This window comes from Ursus maritimus, unplaced genomic scaffold (assembly GCF_017311325.1).
Source record: "Ursus maritimus isolate PB19 unplaced genomic scaffold, ASM1731132v1 scaffold_14, whole genome shotgun sequence".
NCBI lineage: Eukaryota > Metazoa > Chordata > Mammalia > Carnivora > Ursidae > Ursus > Ursus maritimus.
The window spans coordinates 41,811,562-41,833,016 of record NW_024423786.1 but is presented as its reverse complement, the minus strand read 5'-3'; the positions used below and the strand labels follow the sequence as shown (position 1 = coordinate 41,833,016).

The 21,455-nt window shown below is 46.0% G+C and overlaps 1 protein-coding gene across 1 annotated transcript in view; it reads right to left on the bottom strand.

Moving 5' to 3' along the window:
- The window catches only part of LRRC2 (leucine rich repeat containing 2), a 26,468-nt gene extending 5,940 nt beyond the window's left edge, over positions 1 to 20,528 (bottom strand). Inside the window, exons 1-6 of the mRNA XM_008703873.2 lie at positions 20,391 to 20,528; positions 12,378 to 12,585; positions 10,422 to 10,578; positions 9,339 to 9,475; positions 5,276 to 5,421; positions 3,560 to 3,715 (exon numbers count right to left, since the gene is read on the bottom strand). Coding sequence (XP_008702095.1) covers positions 3,560 to 3,715; positions 5,276 to 5,421; positions 9,339 to 9,475; positions 10,422 to 10,578; positions 12,378 to 12,585; positions 20,391 to 20,515 — 929 coding nt within the window. The 5' untranslated portion in view covers positions 20,516 to 20,528. The remainder of the gene's footprint in view (positions 1 to 3,559; positions 3,716 to 5,275; positions 5,422 to 9,338; positions 9,476 to 10,421; positions 10,579 to 12,377; positions 12,586 to 20,390) is intronic.
- Positions 20,529 to 21,455: the final 927 nt, after the last annotated feature.

Here is a 21,455-nt window from a genome sequence, read left to right as displayed (position 1 = left end):
GAGGCGCGGGCGTGGGGGGGGGGGGGGCACAGGAAGAGAAGCCCGACACGGGGCTCAATCCCAGGACCCTGGGATCACGACCTGAGCCCAAAGCAGACACTTAACCGACTGAGCCACCCAGGCGTCCTCTCTGCAAGCTCTTTGATTGAGTTAATTTTATCATCTATCCCCATCCAAAAAAAAAAAAAAGCCTGTATTTTATCATTCTTCAATGTTTTATCACAGTAATCACTGTACGTATTTTAAAATTTGAATAGTGCAAGGATACTTTTTAACTTAAAACCATAGTGTCTCACCCGATCTCTGTGTCTCAGATCCCCAGAGGCAATCTCTTTCATCAATCATTATTTTTACTTAACCTACTTTTAGGTAAGATCAATACTTCAATGTTGTTTAATCAAGTGGGATGGAGGTATTCCTTCCCTTCTCTTCAGTTCCCCAACCCTCCCACCTCCCAGTTTTTATAATCTATACTTTCACTTTTTCAACATTCCACTATGAAAATTGCCAACATTCAGAAAAGTAAAAAAAAAAAAAAAGTTACAGTGAACAGCCCTGTCCTCACTACTTGGTCCATACTTAAGATCTTACTGCACCTGCTTTATCACATACCCATCTGTGTATCCAACCCCTTGATCTACTCATCGAGCCACCTTATTTTCTGATGCATTCAAAGCACGTCACAGACATCAAATACTTTTACACCGTTAACACCAACGCCATCTGCATTCTGATCCGACACCATATTTAACTTTTCTATCTTGCCTGCAGTTTGATTCTAAAACTGAAAAATTCATGTTTTTGTGACAATTATGTGGAAAGGCTCCGTGACACCTTCATGTTTAAGGCTAAGACCACAAAATGTTGGCTGGGCATCCGCAAGTGCAGACCGTCCTTGCCCAGGTGCACATGTGGGTGACCACACGGGCAAAGAGCTGCTAGTCCCTGGTGAGTCTCTAAACATAAAAATCCAGGGTCTTTCCCTCTACGGCCACCCTAGATGAAACCTCAGACTTTTGGTCAGATGCTGAGTGGTCTACCCAATGGAATCGAGGAGGAGATTGGAAGGCGGGGGATCATTTGTTTATATGAAATTGTCCTTTTGTTTTTAGCACCCTGCCTCAATCTGCACCAACCCAGACCTGGAATTTCTGACCATGTGCTTCTTCGGAGTTGTCCAGGGCCAATGGGCTCATTTCTTGGTTTGGTCTCGGAGCTTGAGCCTATTCCATTCTATTTTTATCAGTCACCACTGTTGCGTCTGCCTTCCCCTGCTTTCTCCATCATGGCGGGCTTATAGGTTTTATCTTTTTCCTCATCTCAACAGGGTCTCAAGAGGGATGATCAAACCACTATCAGTAACATGGCATTTCTTATTCTTTTTATAGTCTCCTTTTTCTATTTAATCTGTGGCTTAATCTAGATGTCTCCCTATACGACACAGCATATATATGGCTATAGGCCATAAGCTTTCTGACCCTGTAAAGTGAACAACGGGCTTTGTCTTTCCCTAATTAGCCCACGTCCCTAATGGTGTATTCAGTCATCAGACCTTCCCCACTGGTTTACGAAAATCCCCGTATCATAGATGAGACTCACTTCCAGTACTACCTACTCTGTTTAATAATTCATCTACAAATCATTGCCTCGCACCACCTCATTTTGATTATTATACCTTTTTTTTAAAAGATTTTATTTATTTATTAGACAGAGATAGAGACAGCCAGCGAGAGAGGGAACACAAGCAGGGGGAGTGGGAGAGGAAGAAGCAGGCTCATAGCGGAGGAGCCTGACGTGGGGCTCGATCCCATAACGCCGGGATCACGCCCTGAGCCGAAGGCAGACGCTTAACCGCTGTGCCACCCAGGCACCCCTGATTATTATACCTTTTAAACACATTGTCATTCTCAGTAAGGCAAAATTCTGTCCCGTTACTCTTGTTTTTGAAAATTATTGTCATTGTTCTTAGCTTGTTGCCTTTCAGATATACTTTCCAATCAGTTGTTCAAGTGCCACAAATGAAATCCCACTGGAGATATGGCTGGAATCACATTACACTGAAGTATAATTTTTCAAAGAAATCGCTACGTTATCTCCTTTTTATCCAGAAAAGTCACAGTATGTCTTTCCAAATACTCAAAATTTCCTTGGTAGCCTTTGGGAACATTTTTTCGTTTTCTTCACATAAGAGAGCGATTTTACTAGCATTTTTTCTAGATTTCTTTTTTTAGATTTTTATATTTTTGGCTAATACAACTACTGCCATCATTTTGTCCCTTATTTTCCTATAGGTTATTCCTAAGAAACCAGTGAGACATAGAGGTCTTAATGCACACTTATATCCAGTGTTTTCATTAAACTTTTATTAATTCAAAGAGCTTCCATCTGATTCTTTTAGATTTCCAAGTCCTACGATTATATCATTTGAATGACTCCCGACCAGGAGTTCCCTTCCTGTCCTTGGTCGTGAAGTTGCCACGCCTGCTCCTGGTTGCCCGAGTGTGGAAGGGGCTCCAAGGTGGGGGAGGGTCCTGCTCCCCCTCCCATCGGGGGGTGCCTCTTCTTATCCAGAAGACATTCTTAAGACGGCCAAGGGCAGGGGAAGATCCATTCCGGTGGAAGGAGCATAGTGGGCTAGTGGGGAGAAATGTCATAACCCTGTTCATCTTGTGTTTAACTCGGAAATGAATGTAGTCTCTCTCTTTGCAATAGTTCACTTCTCTATTTCTGTCTGCTATGCACCTTATTGCCAAGGTTGGAAGATGAGAAAGGTTTATGCCGACAGCGACCATTTACCACTGAAAGAACTGGATGTCTCTGGGAAATTGAGTGGTGGTTTGAGCAAACACCTGGTGCTTAAGGCCGGTGGGTCTCTGGACACGGGGAGCACGTGGCTCTCACGGGAGCAGCCACGTGTCCAGGGGGTCTGGAGTCAGCTTCCCGGGAGGGTGGAGCTAGGGCTTCTCAAGTTCACTTTCAAGATCAGAAGACTGTTCAATGTCTCACGCCAGATTAGAATCTGTATCACATTTGCAGGGATGGTTTTTCTTCATTTGGGGTGGTTCACAGGTTCCTTTAAGGAAACCAAAAAAGGGTAAGACAACCAGGGAGCCCTGGGAATGTGCTTTGTAGCACTTCAAACGGCCGTAGCATTTTGTCCAGAAATCCTCTGGAATCGACCTCCCTGTGCCATTGGCCAAAAACTTTAAAATCCTGTAAAAAGGCAAGTGAGGGGCGCCTGAGTAGCGCAGTCGTTAAGCGTCTGCCTTCGGCTCAGGGCGTGATCCTGGCGTTCCGGGATCGAGTCCCACATCGGGCTCCTTGGCTGGGAGCCTGCTTCTTCCTCTCCCTCTCCCCAGCTGTGTTCCCTGTCTCGCTGGCTGTCTCTCTGTCACATAAATAAATAAAATCTTTATAAAAAAAAAAAAGGCAAGTGAAACTTCTGGGAACTGGGATCAGGTCCTCCGAGCCCAAGAACCACCCAATCTGGTTCCTGAGACAGGTGGGCTCCAGGTGCTCCTTACCGCACGCGTGCATGTCTCTACGGGGATCTACTCACTTTAAAGGTGTAGATGAGTCACACAGGGCAGTCGGGAGCTCCACCAAGTGGTCCCCACTGACGACTAACAAGGTGAGCTTCTTTAAGTTAAGCAAGGCGTAAGGAAGGTACGTCAGCTTGTTCTTATACAAGAGAAAGGTCTGCAGTTCTTCTAGCCTGAGAAGTAAAAGGGATTAGACTTGTAAGGGTTAATTTCATAGCGGAGAAAAACAAAGTGAATGGCAAATAAATTCGGGTATGGAATCCCTAGGCAGTTTATTTTATATATGTGACCCTTATGAGAAGAAACGGACTTTAAAATTTAAATAAAGTCATGCCAGGGGACACGATTTGGGTTTTTTTTACATTTTCACTGGCTTAATTGCCAAGCAAAGACAAATAGAGCAGCAGGATAAGCAAACTGCACATTATACACTAGTCTGGGAGGGGCCGGACCATCAGTACATCTCTCCAAGTTCTGCCGCATTCTCCGGAGCCAGCAGGGGATGGGAAAGGAACCGTACTGGGGATGGGGCCAAGAATGAACAGATTTGGGCAACAGATTTGCTGGTGTATATCTTGAAAGCCCAGTATTCCTCTCCCATCATATTTTCTAACTTTAAAATGGAAAGAAACCTGCAGAACGAAAAGGAAACGAGCAACATGCACTCCAGATATGTTTTATTTGCTTTCCATTTTATTCTAACTCGGTGACCCCCCCCTCCAGTTTTTTCTTGCATTCATTTACAAAATCTTGACCGATCCCACAAATATTTCACCAAGTTCCCCTCGTGTTCCGAACTAAAACAGTTCCCACTTAGTGTCACAAACGTGGAAAGCACCGATACACATCATAGGTACCAGGAGAAGAAAACGGTCATGTGAGTGACCTTCGGAACTAAGTCAGTTTTGGCTTCTGTGTCGCGACAGCTTACTTATTACGCTCTATGCTTATAAAGAACACTGTGGATCCCAGGAGGCCAGAAACTTTGTTCCATTCACCATTTTAAACTCTGGGCCTGCCATACAGGAGCCTAATATCATTGGCGGAATGAATGAATGACATAAATGAGCGAATGAATGGATCTTACGTGACTCAGTGTAATTTATTATTTTTTTTTCAGTAAGCGCTATGCTCAACGTGGGGCTTGAACTCACGACCCCATGATCAGGATCGCGTGCTCTGCTGACTGTGCCAGCCAGGCGGCCCAGGGTAATTATTTGTTGAACATGAAATACAAGGATATCATTGGAAAAACCTTACTCATCCTATCAATTTTGTTTGAGAGACTATGTGTGATAAATCAATAAGTGAAACCAATAAAAATGATCCTTACTGATATTCTAAACCTAGAGTAATACGTTCCTCTTCCATATATTACGTATATATCAAGACATAGAGTGATACATTTCTATTCCAAATATAATAAAGATGGGGGAAAAGAGGGGAAAGGAAAGTTAATGGTGTCATTCTGTTGAGGACTCGAGTAAACGGAAGTTCACCAAGCCAACAGAGAGGTGTTCAAATGCACATACATACACACGCACATGTATGAGGCAGACCGGAAACTGTCTTATTATATAAAGCACGAAACTCATCTCCCAGAAACAATAAGCGCTTGGAAAACTCACTGACTTCAAAGACCACTCGTGTGTTAGGCACGTTTCAAATGGTAACGGAGTTTAAGGCGTTAGTAACTGAGTCACACACCTCACCTTCCGAATGCAAGTAGCTACCTGTCTATATCTTGGGGCAGGTCATTCAGGCTATTGTTGCTGAGATCCAGCCACTGCAAATTACACATCCTGAGGACACAGATCGGGACGCTGGCAAACTTGTTCGCTGAGATATCTACAAATGTAACTTGCTTCAAGTTACTCAACTAGAAAGGAATAACAACATATTCTAATTACTTTTGTAAGAGCGGGTATGTTCGACTAGTAATTTTCAGGTGCTATTTCTTCCCAAAGGCACTTCTAAGAACAGATGCAACACAGATCGGGAGAGTATGTATTTTGGAGCGCTGACGATGTGCTCCATGCCGGGTAGTCTGAGATCAACAGCATGCAGGCGCTCCCCTCCAGGAGGTCACACTTTTGAAAATAAGCAATGCCATTTTATGTAGCAAGAACCAACGTGAAGAAGTTTTCAACTGGGTGCGATCGGTAACACAGACATAAGGGGCTAATGTGCCGATGTCATGTTGGGGGGGGGAGGGGCGGGTAAGGGAAGGGGTCAGGAAAGATTTCATGGAGAATGGAGTTTTTAGGGTCCTGAGGTTCCTCGACAGGTGGAAAGATAGGGAAGGGGACTCCGGGTGGGGAACAGCATGTGCAAAGTCACAGAAGACAAAAAGTGTAAGCCTTAAAAAAAAAAAAATAGAATGACTTGAAGACGGCCACAAGGAGTTTGGCAAATCTTAAAAAGACTCACATTTGAACTCATGAAGGGACGTGGCAACCGATCAGAAATCTGTATTCCTTATGTCTCATCTCCATAATTTGTGTTTTTAAACATGGTAACTGGATATGTAGGGAAGTATACTTTTTTATTTCAAATGCAAATCTGCAAATATTGAACGAAGTAGGAAAAGTGTCTCGTGTTTGGATTTGCTTTTATAAGTTGGGTCATGGCTGCGACATATAGAAGGAGCACCTTTTACTGACTTATTTTCAGAGTCCACAAACAACATTTGGGCTGCCTCTCAGAACACATTTTCTAAACTGTTACACAATATTCAATATGGAGCCAGTTGGACCAACAGAAGGAATGACTGAAATCTAGAAAAGAAAGAGGCAGTAGACTTATGCCTTTCTTTGCCTTAATATGATACCTAATTTCCTATTGCCACATTGGCTTTAGGGACACACAGGTCAAACTCACCCCTTTGAATGGGCACATTCTAATTTTGCTCTTGTTTTGAATTTATGGAAATGAATGTGAAAACAGTAATGTGACAGTGAATAAGCAGTCAAAAAAGATGTTTGGAGTGCCCATAATTCAGTCTAAAGTTTCTGACTGTGGTGCCAGAGTTCTCAGATCGGCAGAAAAATCAACACTGGGTTACCATCAGTCTCGTCTTTCTTCTTTTTACAATAAATGTAGAAGGAACATTTTTCAGACTGTAAAAAAGTAAGTTCTTTCCTTTTTTTTTTTATAAGATTTATTTTTTTGACAGAGTGAGAGAGAGCACAAGCAGGGGAGCAGCAGGCAGAGGGAGAGAGAGAAGCAGGCTGCCCGCTGAGCAGAGAGCCTGACATGGGGCTTAATCCCAAGACCCTGGGATCATGACCTGAGCTGAAGGCAGACGCTTAACCAACTGAGCCACCCAGGCGCCCCAAGGTCTTTCCTTTAAATACTCTCAATAAGTTAAGACTTCTGGGAACGTTAGAATAAGGAAAATCACAGTGGCATCAAACCAGCAAGGAGAGCAAATGCCTGGATGGAGTCATTCCGCACTAGCTACCGTCATCAAAGGCAAAATGAAACACTCATAAACTCTTTTGAAAAGTAGTTACATTTGCCTGAAAATTCCAGTGCTGTCCAGATAAAAATCTGACAGTCAATCAGAGTATACAACACTCACTTACAAAGTGAAGTTTCATTATCTTTACCTTTGTCTCAAAATTCCTGGTAGTTCCCTCCATGGGTCATTCATTCTACTTGTGGTCTGTTTGAACCTGAATTCGGGATTATGTCAATTATTTGTGGGAGAAGCTTCCTCGTGAAGACAGGTGCAATGATGCGAATACACTGAACCCTAGCAAACCATACACTTAAAAATGGTCACAATGGTAAATGTAATACTATGTGTTTAACCAAAAAAAAAAAAAAAAAAGTTTTAATGCCCGCATTTGGATATGGCATCCAGGCAAACAGTGCTTTCCTTAGTCTGTAGAGACCAGAACCTGGGATGCTGTGTGCTTCCTTTGGAAACATACAAGTTGGACACATGAGGCTGAGACCTGACCTGTCACTGGCTACATAGTTTCTATTTATCTTGAATAAGCCATAGTTTGAACAGGTGGCTGAAATTTATGGCCAGTGAGAGCTCTCCAGGCTGGAAATAGTGAAGTTATATATAAGAAGAGTCAGTGAGCTATTATAACAGAGCCAACTGGGGAACTGTAACAAGTACAGCGCATTTACAGAATCCCATTCAAAGCAAAGAGCCTAAAAATCGATATCCTGAGTACATTTTCTCAACATAGGTGAATCAGCAGGACATTGCTGTTTGCCAGGAAAAAAAAAACAAACCCAAATTGTGGTTGCCTAGGGCTGCCTAATATGCCCACTCGTGTGGATTAACTGCAAACAGGGGGGACAGAATTTTGAGGGAATGCTAGAAAGATCCTAAAAGTGAATTATGGTGAATTGTACACTTATGGCTAAATCTGGGGGTCTATAAATTATATCTCAATAAAAGGGGGGGGGAGAGAAGGAACAGCGAGGCGAGCCTAGAAAGCTGTTGTCCAGTCCAGATGGTGGACAGCACGGCTTGGACTAGGGTGTTGGTGGCAAGGTGCTGGGTGGGGGTCAGATGCAGAACCTATTCTGAACAGGACTTACTTACAAGCTCAACAGGACTTACTTACAGAGTGGATACGGGGCGTGGGAGCAAGAGAAGTCAAGATGACTTGGCTTGCTTCCAGCCTGGACCACCGAAGGAAGACCGAGCCAATTTCTAAACTGGGGAGACCCGGGGGCGCCTGGGTGGCTCAGTCGATCGAGCATCTGCCTTTGGCTCAGGTCATGATCCTGGAACCCTGGGATGGAGTCCTGCATCAGGCTCCCTGCTTAGCAGGAAGCCTGCTTCTCCCTCTCCCTCTGCCCCTCCCCCTGCTTGTGTGTACTCTCTCTCTTTCTCTCTCTGTCAAATAAATAAAGTCTTTAAAAATAAATTAATTAAATTAAATAAATAAACTGGGGAGGCCTGGGGAATGAGCAATCTCATGCAGGAAGTCATGCCCCTAGGTGGATGCCCTCACCTGGACCACTCGCGGGCATTTCCTGGGGCGATGGTGGAAGCAGCCACTTCCTCCCACCCAGAAGTTTCCAGGCAGGGAGAGTAACACCCCATCTAGGACTCTATTCAGGAGCCAGGGCCTTGTCAGCACCACGCCAGCAATAGTGTTTCCAGTCAGCTCGCTACCAGCAGGATTATGAGATTTCTATCTCCCTTCAGCGTAAAAAGCCTGTTGAGTTTTGTTTGGCAACACTCTTCCCTCTCAGTGGCTCCATTTCATCAGAATGTGATTTTAAATCATTTCTCCAGTGAATACAGACCAAAAGCCACTAGTGAATATTGTTTAAATTAATGGACTTTCAAAATCCTATCTGTTAAGACTACTTTGGTTATCTACACGTTTCTATGAATATATAAGCTTTTTTCTTTTAATTTTACGCCCTTTATTTCCAACTGTTTCCAATTTGCTTTACCACTGTGGATAAATAAATCCGGGTCTGCATTATAGACAATAGGCATCATATATTGAATAGGAGTTAAATGAAAATATCTTGTATGAAAACAGGTTTTGCCTAGTTTTGTTTGTTTCTTTTTGATAACTTTTCTGAACTTAAATTCAGCTCCTGGCCTAGTGTAAGAACATGCTAAAAGACCTTCTAATTGCTGGTATAGGGTATTGGGTGTAGGGTGATATAGGGTGATTGAAATGTCAAGAAAGTATGATATAATAAAGATGGATTTCACCTCGTAAAATGTTTTCCCCACATTATAGATCATCCCATGTCATAAGCCAATAAAAGTAAATCATAGTGCAAAAATGATTGCTTTCTTACCTCAAAGGGGAGCTCGGTTAATTCCAGGTTTCCAGAACAGTCCAGTTTCTCTAGATTTTCACAGTCCCCCAGTTCTGGAGGAATGCTCTTCAGACAGTTGAAACTCACATTGAGTTCTTGCAGGTTCTTCAAACGACCTATCATCCAAACAAATGAACCACCATGGGGAAGAATCTTTAAGGTCTTTTAACAGCAAACACAAGACAAAGATATAAAATATTTGTATAAATGACGAGGGGGGAGACATGAAACGCAACTTTGCATTCGGTTTTTAAGTGCTTTATTAAGCATCAGCTCGTCTTTAATCCTGAGCGTGTCAGTCCTTGATCAGAGCATTTTTTGCTTACTCTCTAGTTAATCCTTCACGAAACTCCAGGCAGCCCCCAGAGCTTCTTCCCACACACCCCAAGAGAAAGAGAAGCAGTAATGATCACTTCATTTTAAGGTACTGCAGTGGAACAGAAAAATGATGGAGAGGGGCGCCTGGGTAGCACAGCGGTTAAGCGTCTGCCTTCGGCTCAGGGCGTGATCTCGGCATTATGGGATCAAGCCCCACATCAGGCTCCTCTGCTGTGAGCCTGCTTCTTCCTCTCCCACTCCCCCTGCTTGTGTTCCCTTTCTCGCTGGCTGTCTCCATCTCTGTCGAATAAATAAATAAAATCTTTAAAAAAAATGATGGAGAATTATAAAATGTTGATCAAAACAACATAACAGGCTACACTAAACTTACACGGGAACAATTGGTCGTATTTTATGTTTGCAATGAACACGTCACTGCATGCTTAACTTTCTAAAACTAAAAGAAAATAAACTAAAAGTTCCTAAACACGGCATTGCTCACTCATGAGACTTCTCGTTTCTGAGCCGTCGGCGAGTGTCTGCCTGGGCTGAGTTCTGCAGGTGGATCTGGTATCACCGCCCCGAGGGGACCTTGCGAACTAACCAGCAGCTCTGGGAACACAGGAAACAGCCCCACGCAGCAGCATCCTGGGCCAGGAGGGGAAGGAAGTGCCACGCCGCCACCTGCCCACCAGCTGCCTGCTTGCCAGACAAGAACACGGAGGCTCCTGCTGGGGAACATACCGATTTCAGCTGGAAGACAGGAGATTTGGTTTTTGGGCAGATCCAGAATTCTCATCGCCTGAAACAGCTCGATATAGGTAGGAATGATTTGAATCAGGGTATTACTGATATGCCATTCTTTCAGGTGTGTCTGCTCCTTCAACGAATCTGGGAGCTCCTAAAACAGAATGAATGACATCAGTCACTACTAGGTCCTCAAGGTGTCGGAGCCGAGAGGCGGCATGCACAAAGCCAACAAGTACAACCAGGCATTTACGTGAAAGGCAAGAAGCGAGAGAGCATGGGTGAGAGCATCCACAGCCTAACCTTAGCCCGCTCCACAGCCCCTCCAAGAAGCCCCTTTAAGACTCTAGGGTTGTCATTAATTTCACAAGAGCGGATTGGCCCAATTTCTTTTTTTTTTTTTTTTTTTATTTTATTTTATTTTATTTTATTTTTTTTATTAATAATGATTTTTTATTATATTATGTTAGTCACCATACAGTACATCCCCGGTTTTCGATGTAAGGATTGGCCCAATTTCAAACTCACTGTGAATTCCTGATATTAAGATCAAACGCCCAGTGAGCACAGACAACCTGGCTCACACCCATAGCCACGACATACATCAGTGATTTACAACACACTGATTTAACATCTTCTGAAAACAAAATCTGTCCATGCATTGGATTTTAAAATTTGTGCTACGTTTCCCTCCCTAGTTGCTTGATAAAGATCTAATAGTTGCTGTGCCAAGTTTCTCAATGTTTTCCTGAGTCTACCATAGGAAAGAGCACCAGAAAGATAGCAGGGAGACCTGAACGCCAGGCCAGGCTCTGCCTCTTTCCCAGGTGCACCACCTCCCTGGGCCTTCACTTGTGAAGGGACGGGGAACTCAGCAGCACCCAAGGCCGCCCCTAGCTCAAGGGCTCTGGGATACAACTGCAAAGGTGCTGAGAAGTGCTTATGGCTGGAGGATCTCCAGGGGTCTAGGTAACCCCTGTGGGGTAAGTGCTTAGACCAGGACCATGTTTGATGATGGCACATGAGAATGATTTAATTAGATATGCAGAAGAGCACCTACTGATCTCACTGATGGGGATGCAGGAGAAAGAAGACTAGAGGTTGTACAGTAAGAATCTCTCCCAGTGTCAGAGGGCAGGGCAGCCAACAAGTCGGTGCCATAGAATATGGGCTCATTTAGAACCCGCAACGGCCCTCCAAGGGAGCCAAGGCAGGTGTTAGCACCATTTTACCAGGGAGGAGATAAAATATATGAAAGTGGAGTAAACTACCCCCACATCACATGGACAATAAAGGACGGCCCCAGGATCACCCCCTATAATTCAGTCTCCCAGCCCAGAGTGCCTTCAACCATAGTTGGGGGGATAGAAAGAGATGGAGGGCAGGTTCCAGAGAACCCTGCCCCCCAGAAAGGGACCATGGTCCCAGCTGGCTTGCCCTTGGCATTCTCGGGTGCTGCTTCCACCAGAAAATGTCAGATCATGGGCAAGCTCTGCAGATGCGTCCCCAAGCAAAGCAGCAGGTCAGGGGCAGTGGGAGCAGGAAGCCACCTGTAAACACCTGAGGAAAGAAGGGGGGGGACATCTTTGTCTTGGCCTCAGAATCTCAGGAGGGGTGTTACCTAAAGGCTCAGTTCATTTTAAAAAGGGGGGTGGTGCAAAGAGTGATTTTAAAGGTCTGGGGGAGAGACTACAGGACTAAACACTTCAAAAGCTGTGCCATCCTGGGGAGGGCCGCCGGGGTCCCTGCCCCTGCCAGCCTCAGAGGGATCCCACTGCCCTCCCCGGGACTACGGGGTCTGGCACTGAGGAAGGGAGGTGAGAACCTGGTTCTGAGCAGGCAACTGGCTCCTCCCCATCCATGGGAAAGCTCTCTTTGGGCCAAAGCCAAGGCCAATCAATGCCTTAAGCAGAGCTCAGCGGCGCACATGGGGCAGCCCCTTGCTGTACTCACAGTCCACTGCTCCCCCGAAAGTTCAAACACAAATGCACTGCTCCGTTTGTCTCTCTCCTTGGAAAGTGAACTCTGCCTCGCAACGGTATTCCTTTCGATCTTTTCTAGAAGCCTCACGCTGGTGTCTACAAAGCCATTCTTGCAGTACGCAGCCTGGGGGATGCCTTTCCTCCTGCACTCAGCCACGAAGTTCCACTCCTCCTTTATCCTAAATGGACAGCAGAGGCCCAAGTCATGCTCCTGGGGAACTGCCCTCACCTGCCTAGAGTAGCCGGCAGGCCCCCTAGGCGCAGGTGCAGTCCTTCCCCAGGCCGGTGATTTCCCAGGGGCAGCGGGAGACTCAAGCACCATCTCCCCTCCCCCCCCAACCAAACCTCAGCCCTCCCCCCTGCACCTCTTATGTCAGTCCCTCTGCTGTGGGAATGTAAGGGGCATCTTAAACCCTCAGAGTTGTGAATTATCAGCAACTTTGACTGAAAAAGTAGAGAAGGTGAGCGGGATGGAATTCCTGCCTAAAATTTCTACCAAAGTTACCTATGCATGTGATTAATTACAATTTCCTTTGATATTACGGTGGTGCTAGCCCAAGTTGTTTTGCTTTGTTTTGTTTTTTAAATGCATGGCCACAGGAATGTGCTCATCTTTCAAGGGCATCTGGTTTGAAATATACAGGCACCCCCAGTTTATAACATGCCTGACAGATCTTTACAACTCTGCAGAAATTAAAGTGAACTTGCAGAAAACTGATAGCAACACAAATAAATCTTGACTACAGACACACCAGTCAATTCTGTCTGGTGGAGGGACAACCCTCCCCCATCTCTGAGGACAGTTTCTTCTGTGTGCAAGTTCATTTCAATTTTCCTGATATCTAAATGTGTCTGTCCTTTGGATTCTCCTTTGAACTGGCTGTTAACACCTCACTGCTTGTGCTCTCGTTCATAATGAGAAAAACCAAATTTTTAACGCATGTTCCTTGTATATCTGCAGCAGAGTCATCACTGCACATTTTTTGAGGGTTAACCTTTAGCACACAGATTGGCTGCCCCATGAGAAGTCAGGCAGGGGTGCGGTGAGGTGGGAAGAGAAAGCCCAGACCTCTTCCCCTCATCTCTTGTTGGGTTGGGACCGTCAGGGCTCCAAATCTTAGGGAATGAGTAAGCAGGGACAGCACACAGAAGACGTGGAGCCAGGACCCCTGATTCTGAGCCAGGACCACGCTGCTAAAGGAATCGCAGGTGTTGAAACATTCTAGTAAGGGCTTACAGACTGTCTTTCCACCAGTCAAAAGTTAGGAGCATTAGTTAGCAAAGCTCGGTAGCAGCACTAGAATGAGGTTAACGTCAGTGATTCCTCAAGAGAGCTGCAATGCAGGGGTGGGTGGCTGGGGACACAGCTGGACCCTGCCAGTCACCCACTCTCTAGATCCCAATGGATTTTATAAAGACTCTATGTCTACCATATGATCCAGACACTCCATGCCTAGGTATTTCTGTAAAAGAGAGGAAAGCATATATCCATACAAAGACGTGGGCCTATGTTCCTATTAGCTTCAGAGCCAAAAGCTGAAAACAACCCAAGTGCACGCTCCCAGGCAATGCATGCACACACTGCGGCTTATCCACACTGTGGAAAGCTCCTCGGCAATAAAAAGAGATGAACCCTTTATCACACTTCCACATGAGTGAGTCTCCGCGTCATGAGGCTGAACGAAAGAATCCAGAACAACAACAACAACAAAAATTCCACTTATATTAAATGATTTCTAAGACTCTAATAAATGCAAAATCATCTCCAGCGACAGGTAGGAGTGACTGCCCGGGCACCAAGGATAGGGGTTGAGAGTAAGCCTCTTCCTTCCTAGAGTAAAGAAGAGGCTTGGAAGGTGACGAATATGGTCATATCTTGATTGTGGAGATGGTTTTACGGACACATACGTACATCACACTTTTCAAATTGTATCCTCTAAGTACGTGCAGTATTTTTTAAATGCATGTGTAAGTTACGCTCCTCAGTAAGGCTTTTATAAAATGCATCTCACGGTCCCATTTTCATCCCCTCCTGCATCCCGCCTCAACCCCCTTGCCCCTGTCTTGCTCGTTCAGGTACACCAGGACCAACCTCAGTTTAGCCGGCATCCGCCTCCCTCTAACACCCCCCTCCCCCCCCACCCCCCGGCTCCGCACCTGCACCCACCCAGGACATGAGCATGGAGGAAAACTCACCGCCTTGCAAACTGGCCTCGCTTTGAATGGTGACCCCAGCAGCCCTACCACACTCCCAAGCTTGTCCCTTTGCCCCAGGCCCTAGGTGACACTCGCACATTTTCTCCCTTTCAAGCAAACCTCCATCGGCGCCTACCCCATCCTCCGTCTCAGAGCTCCTAGTTCAGGGAGGGAAGAAATAGAAGAGAACAGAAGCCCTGGAGCTCGGAGTACCACATCCACGCCACCTGCTCGCTTCTGTTCCTGTCAACGCTGCCTGTGCTTCGGCTGGTCTCAGAGAACTCTCCCAGGTCCTCCCTGTAGCCAACCTCCTCCCGTGCTAAACCTGGGCTCTCACCTGCTCAAGGACTTCCTGCCCCGGGTTCTCTCCTATTTCCCTCCCGTGGATCACGCCCATCGGCGCATGCGCGCCGTTATTTCTCCCAGCCTGAAGGGCAACTCCCTTCTCTACCCCCTGCAACCTCATGTCTTCCATCAAGCCCACTTCTCTGCTCCACTTTACAGCCAACCCCACGAAAGAGCTATGCTGCCTCACATCCACGATTATCTGTTCCCACCCCCACCCTGTTCTCTGTTGAACCCCCTTCATTCAGCATCCCCCTTCTTTGGAAACCATTTTCAAGGTCATCATGACCTCCACTTTGCTGGACCCGGTGGCCAAATCCAGTCCTCATCTTTTCTGACTCGTGGCAGCATTTGGCACAGCCCTGCCTCCCCCGTGAAGGCTAGTTGCCGCTTGGCTCCCAGGACCCCTCTCTCTGCCGATTCCACTCCTACCTCTCTAGTCGCTGGGCTGACCCCCCTCAACTTCCCAACTTCCATATCTCCAAGGTCCCAACACCCAGCCCTTGGGCCTCTGCCCTTCTCTATCTACACTCATTCTTTGGATATCTCCCAGCGCGTGGCTTTAAATATATCTCTCTGCTGATGACACCCAATTATAGTTCTCTAGCCAAGACTGCCTCGCTGAATCCAGACTCCTTGCTTCCCCCGTATCTCCCCCTGAATGTCAAAAAGGGGTCCCCAAATTAACATGGTTCAACCCAAACTCCTAATCCTCACCCTAAAACCTGCCTTTTCCCCATCTCAGTGAAAGGCTTCCAGATGCGCTGGCTAAAAACCTCACACTCATCCTTGACTCTATGCTTTCTTCATACTTCATATCAAATCCATCAAGAGACATGGTCAGCCCTGCGAGAAGCCAACGACTCCTCACCACCTTCCCTGCTTCCATTCTGTCCAAGGCACCATCCTCTCCTTCCACCACTCTTGCCTCCCTACGGTCTCAACTCGACCAGCAGTGCCGTCACAATGGCGGTCACACCCTGTCCTTGGCTCTTCCTTTCACACAGCAAAGCAATGTTCCACTGCGCCTCCAAGGCCCTCCGGAGCTGTGCCCTTGCCGGCCTGTCTGGCCGTATCCACTAGTGCATTCGCTTGCTTTTCTGGTCCGCTGACTGGCCTCCTTGCTCTCCCTTGAACACCCACGTCAACCCATGCCTCAGTATTTGCATTGCTCTTGGGTCTGCCTAGGACATTTGTTCCTGAATTTCTTCAGGGCTGTCTCCCCAGGTCTACTTGCACACTTTTTGCTCTTCCAAAACGACTTTGGGTATCATTGGAGTTTCAAGCTTGCCATTAAGCTGGGAGAAAGAGGAACATTTAAAAAAAGCATTTTGCCGATGGCCCTGGCTAGCCTGGCTACCACCCTATCCAGACCCTAGTCAGAGTGAGCTGAGCTGGGGTAAGCGTGCAGCAATCAAGGAGGTAGGGCTTCAGGGTCTATGTATGAGGTCTCCATGTAGTGTTATAAAAGTGGTAAGTTTAAAATGCCAGCACATGGGGTACCCAGGTGGCTCAGTCGGTTAAGTGCCTGCCTTGGGCTCAGGGCATGATCCCAGAGTCTTGGGATCGAGTCCCACATCAGGCTCCCTGCTCGGTAGGGAGTCTGCTTCTCCCTCTGCCCTTCACCCTGCTTGTGCTCTCTCTCTCTTGCTCTCTCTTCCTCGAATAAATAAATAAGATCTTTTAAAAAAAGAAAGAAACCTAAAATAAAAATAAATAAAATAAAAATGCCAGCACATGGAGAGAGATGAATTTAATACTGGGAGAAAGTGGTGGGATTGGTTTGGGATTGTTACTTTTCATTATTAGCCCTTCTATATAATTTAAGTATTGTAATACCATGTGATAAAAATAAATGTAAATACCTAGGGCCACCTGGGCAACTCAGTCAGTTAAGCATCCGACTCTTGATTTCGGCTCAGGTCATGATCTCAGGGTCCTGGGATGGAACCCCACGTCCGGTTCCACACTGGGTGTGGAGACTGCTTAAGATTCTCTCTCTCCCTCTGCCCCTCCCTCTGCTCGTGTGCACTCTCTCTGTCTCTTAAGTAAATAAATAAATCTGTACAAATAAGTAAATAAATGACTGTAGACACCTGCCTACAGATCTAGATCTGACTGTAGCAGTCAGGATATGGGGCAGACCCTGGGTCTAAGTCATGCAGATTGAACGAATAGAAGAAATCCCCCCAAAACGGTAACAGCGAACAGCACAGCCACTGTTCACCAAGCCTTGTGTTCACCAACCACTTTTTAGGTGAACGTCTCTTCTACCCTCATTTCTTAGACTGCCCAAAGGGCTACCCTGTCAGTGAAATGAAACGATACCCATTAAGCCCTAGAGAATACATCCTTCCTATATCACAAATGACAAACTGACACCAACGGCTCACATAGCTTGGTGCGGCCAACATACCATGGAGGAAAAAAAGGATATTAGACACATCTCATTAAAAAGAAACATACCAACTCTTTTTTGGATTTCTTTTTCAATGTTTTCTATCCCATTCCCTCAGAAACCTTATGAGAATATAAGCTATTTTTTGGTGAAAGTCAAGATGAGACTTCAAACTCTTTTTTTCAATTTTATTCTCTTCCTTGAGCGTAATAAAAACCAGGAAACTGTCTAGCATAATGTATCGAGTTGTCGAATCGCTACATTGTACACCTGAAACTAATGTAACATAGTATGTCAGCTGTACTACAATTAAAAAAAAAAACACCAAATGGGAAAATAAAGATCAAATGAGATAAATAAATAAACAAATCGTTTTTGTCTTCATACTTCATCACCCATATAATTGAATAATCGTCCCCTTGAATCAATTTTAGTAGAACTTCAATTACAAGACAGACATGTAAAACAATGCCATTAGAGTTCGCTAAAAATCAGTAAATGTGCAAATAAAATGCTCTTCCCTTAAGAAACGAACCCACAGTCCTAGCCTGGATGGCAATGAGCCTCCTGGATGAGAAATTCCTCTCGGAGTCCCACAGCAGCTCTTCCATTTCTCCCACTAGGTGACTGAGTTTCATTCAGATAGAGTGTTTTTCTTTTTTTTTTTTTTTAAGATTTTATTTATTTATTTGACAGAGAGACAGAGAGAGAGAGAGAGAACACAAGCAGGGGGAGTGGGAGAGGAAGAAGCAGGCTTCCCACCAGACCCTGAGCCAAAGGCAGACGCTTAATGACTGAGCCACCCAGACACCCCCAACCTTTTTTTTAAGATTTTATTTATTTATTTATTTGAGAGAGAGAGCGCGTGCGAGCGAGAGAGCACAAGTGGGGGGAGGGATAGAGGGAGAAGCAGACTCCCCACTGAGCAAGGAGCCTGACCCGGGGCTCAATCTCAGGACCCCAAGATCGGGACCTGAGCCAAAGGCAGATGCTTAACCAACTGAGCCTCCCAGGCTCCCCTCTGGTTATAACTTTTAAGTTTTGATACACACTTCATGGAATAAATACAGTCTTACAAAATGAAGTACCATGACGTGAGGTCACAGAGCAAGCTAAAGGGTTTTGCCTGTTTCCGTAAAATTAAATTAACCAGATAATTGCTTTTTCTGATAAGGTATCCATCAGGTTTTCAATATATTAATTTCCCCACAGGAAACAGATCTTAAGAAACTAAAGGATAATCTTCAAATCGCATTAATAATCACAGTAGGAATCATAGGACGGAAATTCAGACACACCCACAAAAAAAGTAAATTTACTACATTCATTTTTTGCAGGTCCTGGGAAACTGATCGGCTTGCTCCTTGAACCCCCACATTCCTCCCCCACTACCCCTACTGCCTCCTCACCTGTCCAGCCAATTTGACGGCTGTTTTTCTTATCTTGAGCTAGAAAAGCCTAACAAACCCCTAAGAAGTTTTCTGTGTTAGGGCAACATAAGACACAGCCCATCCCAATTCAGCGCTGACCCGGTATACGGTATACAGGAGGCATGGGAAGCTGTCCACAAAGCCATTAGCACCACGATGAAAGAAAGAAGCCAAGACGTAAAAACCACTCCAAAGCAGCTGAGAGGCTGGTTCGTGGACCCCGGCTCTCCGCAGATGCCTCAAGGTCCAAGAACCCTCGGGGGGTTATATCAGCTACAAACACTTTCTCCCAAACCCCCCAGGGCTTGGGTCCCTCTTCAGCAAGTTGTCCTACCCTAGAGTAACCCCAGATGTTAGGAGTGGGGAGGCGGTCAGAGCAGAACTGAGAGCCACTTTGGGCTCACAGGGCCCAGGGGACCTGTGTAATTCACCTTGCACTAAGGGTAGATCACTCCGACCCATTCCCACAGGTGTTGCCTGGATAACCTCAGATTAGTGCAAGTGAAAAGAACGTCCCAACTAGCTTTGATTACAGCATTGTGCAGGGGAAAGAGCTCAGCCAAATCCTCCACTTACCAGCCGTGTCCACTCGGGCAAGTCACTTAGGTCCCAACTTCCTTGTCTTCAAGTTGGGGGTAAGGACAAGCACCTGGAACGGCTGTGATGCTTACAGTAACAGCTTAATTAATTAACAAGCATGATCAGAATAGGTATTGATTTGATCCAAATAGTTCATAAAAGTGGAGAACCAAGAATAGAGAGACATTCACACCTTACACATTTTGCTTTTAACTTAAAGCATAGAAAAATATCAACCTTTGCCAACTTGAGATTGGGTCATGGACCTCCTCCAAGAATGGGTCAGCCCATCAGAATCCCATTCTGCCTTTCTTGTATCAACCACACCCTCCACACATCATGTAAGAGCTCCAGTTTGGTTCCTTCCGAGGGACTAAAAAATACAGACATGCAAAGCCGCCAGAATGTGCAACCTCTCCAGCTGGTCATACTTTTTTGGATTCGTGCAATGCTGAGTCAATTGTGTGGCTCTGTTATCCTAAACGTCGTTTCTCCAAAGCGCTCCGCTTCATTTCATATACATATAACGCTCTTTTACTCTTATTTCATGAGTTTATAGGAGCATAGCCAAATTACCCCATCTCAATCCAAGTAAAAATGGTATCAGTACAGTGAGTCTTACCCAGCATTCCGCTCAGCTGGGGAGGGTGGAAATGGATGACCGCGAGCACCCTTGAGCTGCCCCAGGGCGTGGTCTGCCCAGGTGTGGAGAGCATCAGACAGCCTCATGAGGCCAGCTGAGCAGCCTTCCACAAAGTGGACTGTAGACAGTTCATTGTGTCATCGCTGTCTCCCCCGAGCCTGGTACGGTGCCTGGAATGCATGTGGGTCCGTACAACATGGGGGCAGCGGGGGGTTGGGGGGTAGTGTTATGGGAATCAGACATTTGCTCTGAACAACAGTGGGATGGCTCTTAAGTCCAATGAGCAAGTGTCACAGAGAAATCCCAGAAGGGCATCCCCCTGCACGATGTGACCGCAGCCTGCCTAGTCCCCATTTGCTAAAGAAGCTACAGGCAAGCACAAAAAACACATACTTTTCCAATGCACTTTTCTCAAGCCTTTCTGTCTCCTTCTTCTGCCAAGCTTTGTGCTTCTTGACGCGCGTTTCCCACAAGGCTCTGATGACAGAAATGTCGAACACGACCACTTTGTGTCCCATTTTGGGAGCATGAAATTACCTATTTAAGAAACATACATATGTCAGCTTCACACACACAGAGAAGAAAAGTTTTAGCATGAACTTTATTTTTTTTAAAGATTTTATTTATTTTAGAGAGAGAGAGAGTGCATGAGCCAGCGGTGTGTGTGGAGGGGTGTTGGAGAGCAGAGAGAGAGGGAGAGGGACAAGCAGACTCCCTGCTGAGCACAGAGCCCATGACACGGGGCTCAATCCCAGGACCCCAAGATCAGGACCCGAGATCAGGACCCGACCTGAAACCAAGAGTCGGATGCCCAACTGACTGAGCCACCCAGGTTCTCCGGTGTTAGCATGAACTTTAAAATGAAACAAGAATGAATCCTTCGTCTTAAGTCATGATGAAATGCTCAAGATGGCAGTTTGCAAATGTTCTTAAAGCCTGATACTACTCTGGGTAAGTCGGTCCAACACCCACCTGTGGCACTTCCTCTAGAAAGCCACACTTGTGTCTGCCCCTACCTCTCAGCCAAACTGTGGGTTCCCAAAGCCCCCTGGTCCCTCCACAAGCTTCATGGTTCCATGTTCTATTGGATTTTCCAGCATCTCATCTTCCCAATAGGCTGTATCATCCTCAAGTTTACGTTTGTGAGTGAATCAGAACTTACACACACACACACACACACACACACACACACACACACACTCCGGTGACCTCAGACTACACAGCAGCCACTGTTGAGCGACAAAACCAGTCCTTGCACCAAGCGCCGTGAGCACTTTCCCAGCCGGGACTAACCACACCCCAGAGCGTGGGGACGCATCCTGTGAGGGTCCCCTGCACCACAAAACCTCGCAGGCTGCTGGTCTCTGTTTATGTGGTTTTCCAAATGCAAGGAAAGTCAAAGTCAGGTACATCCTGGCCCTTCTTCGAAGCGAGCCCAGCACTGTGCCTGGCACACAG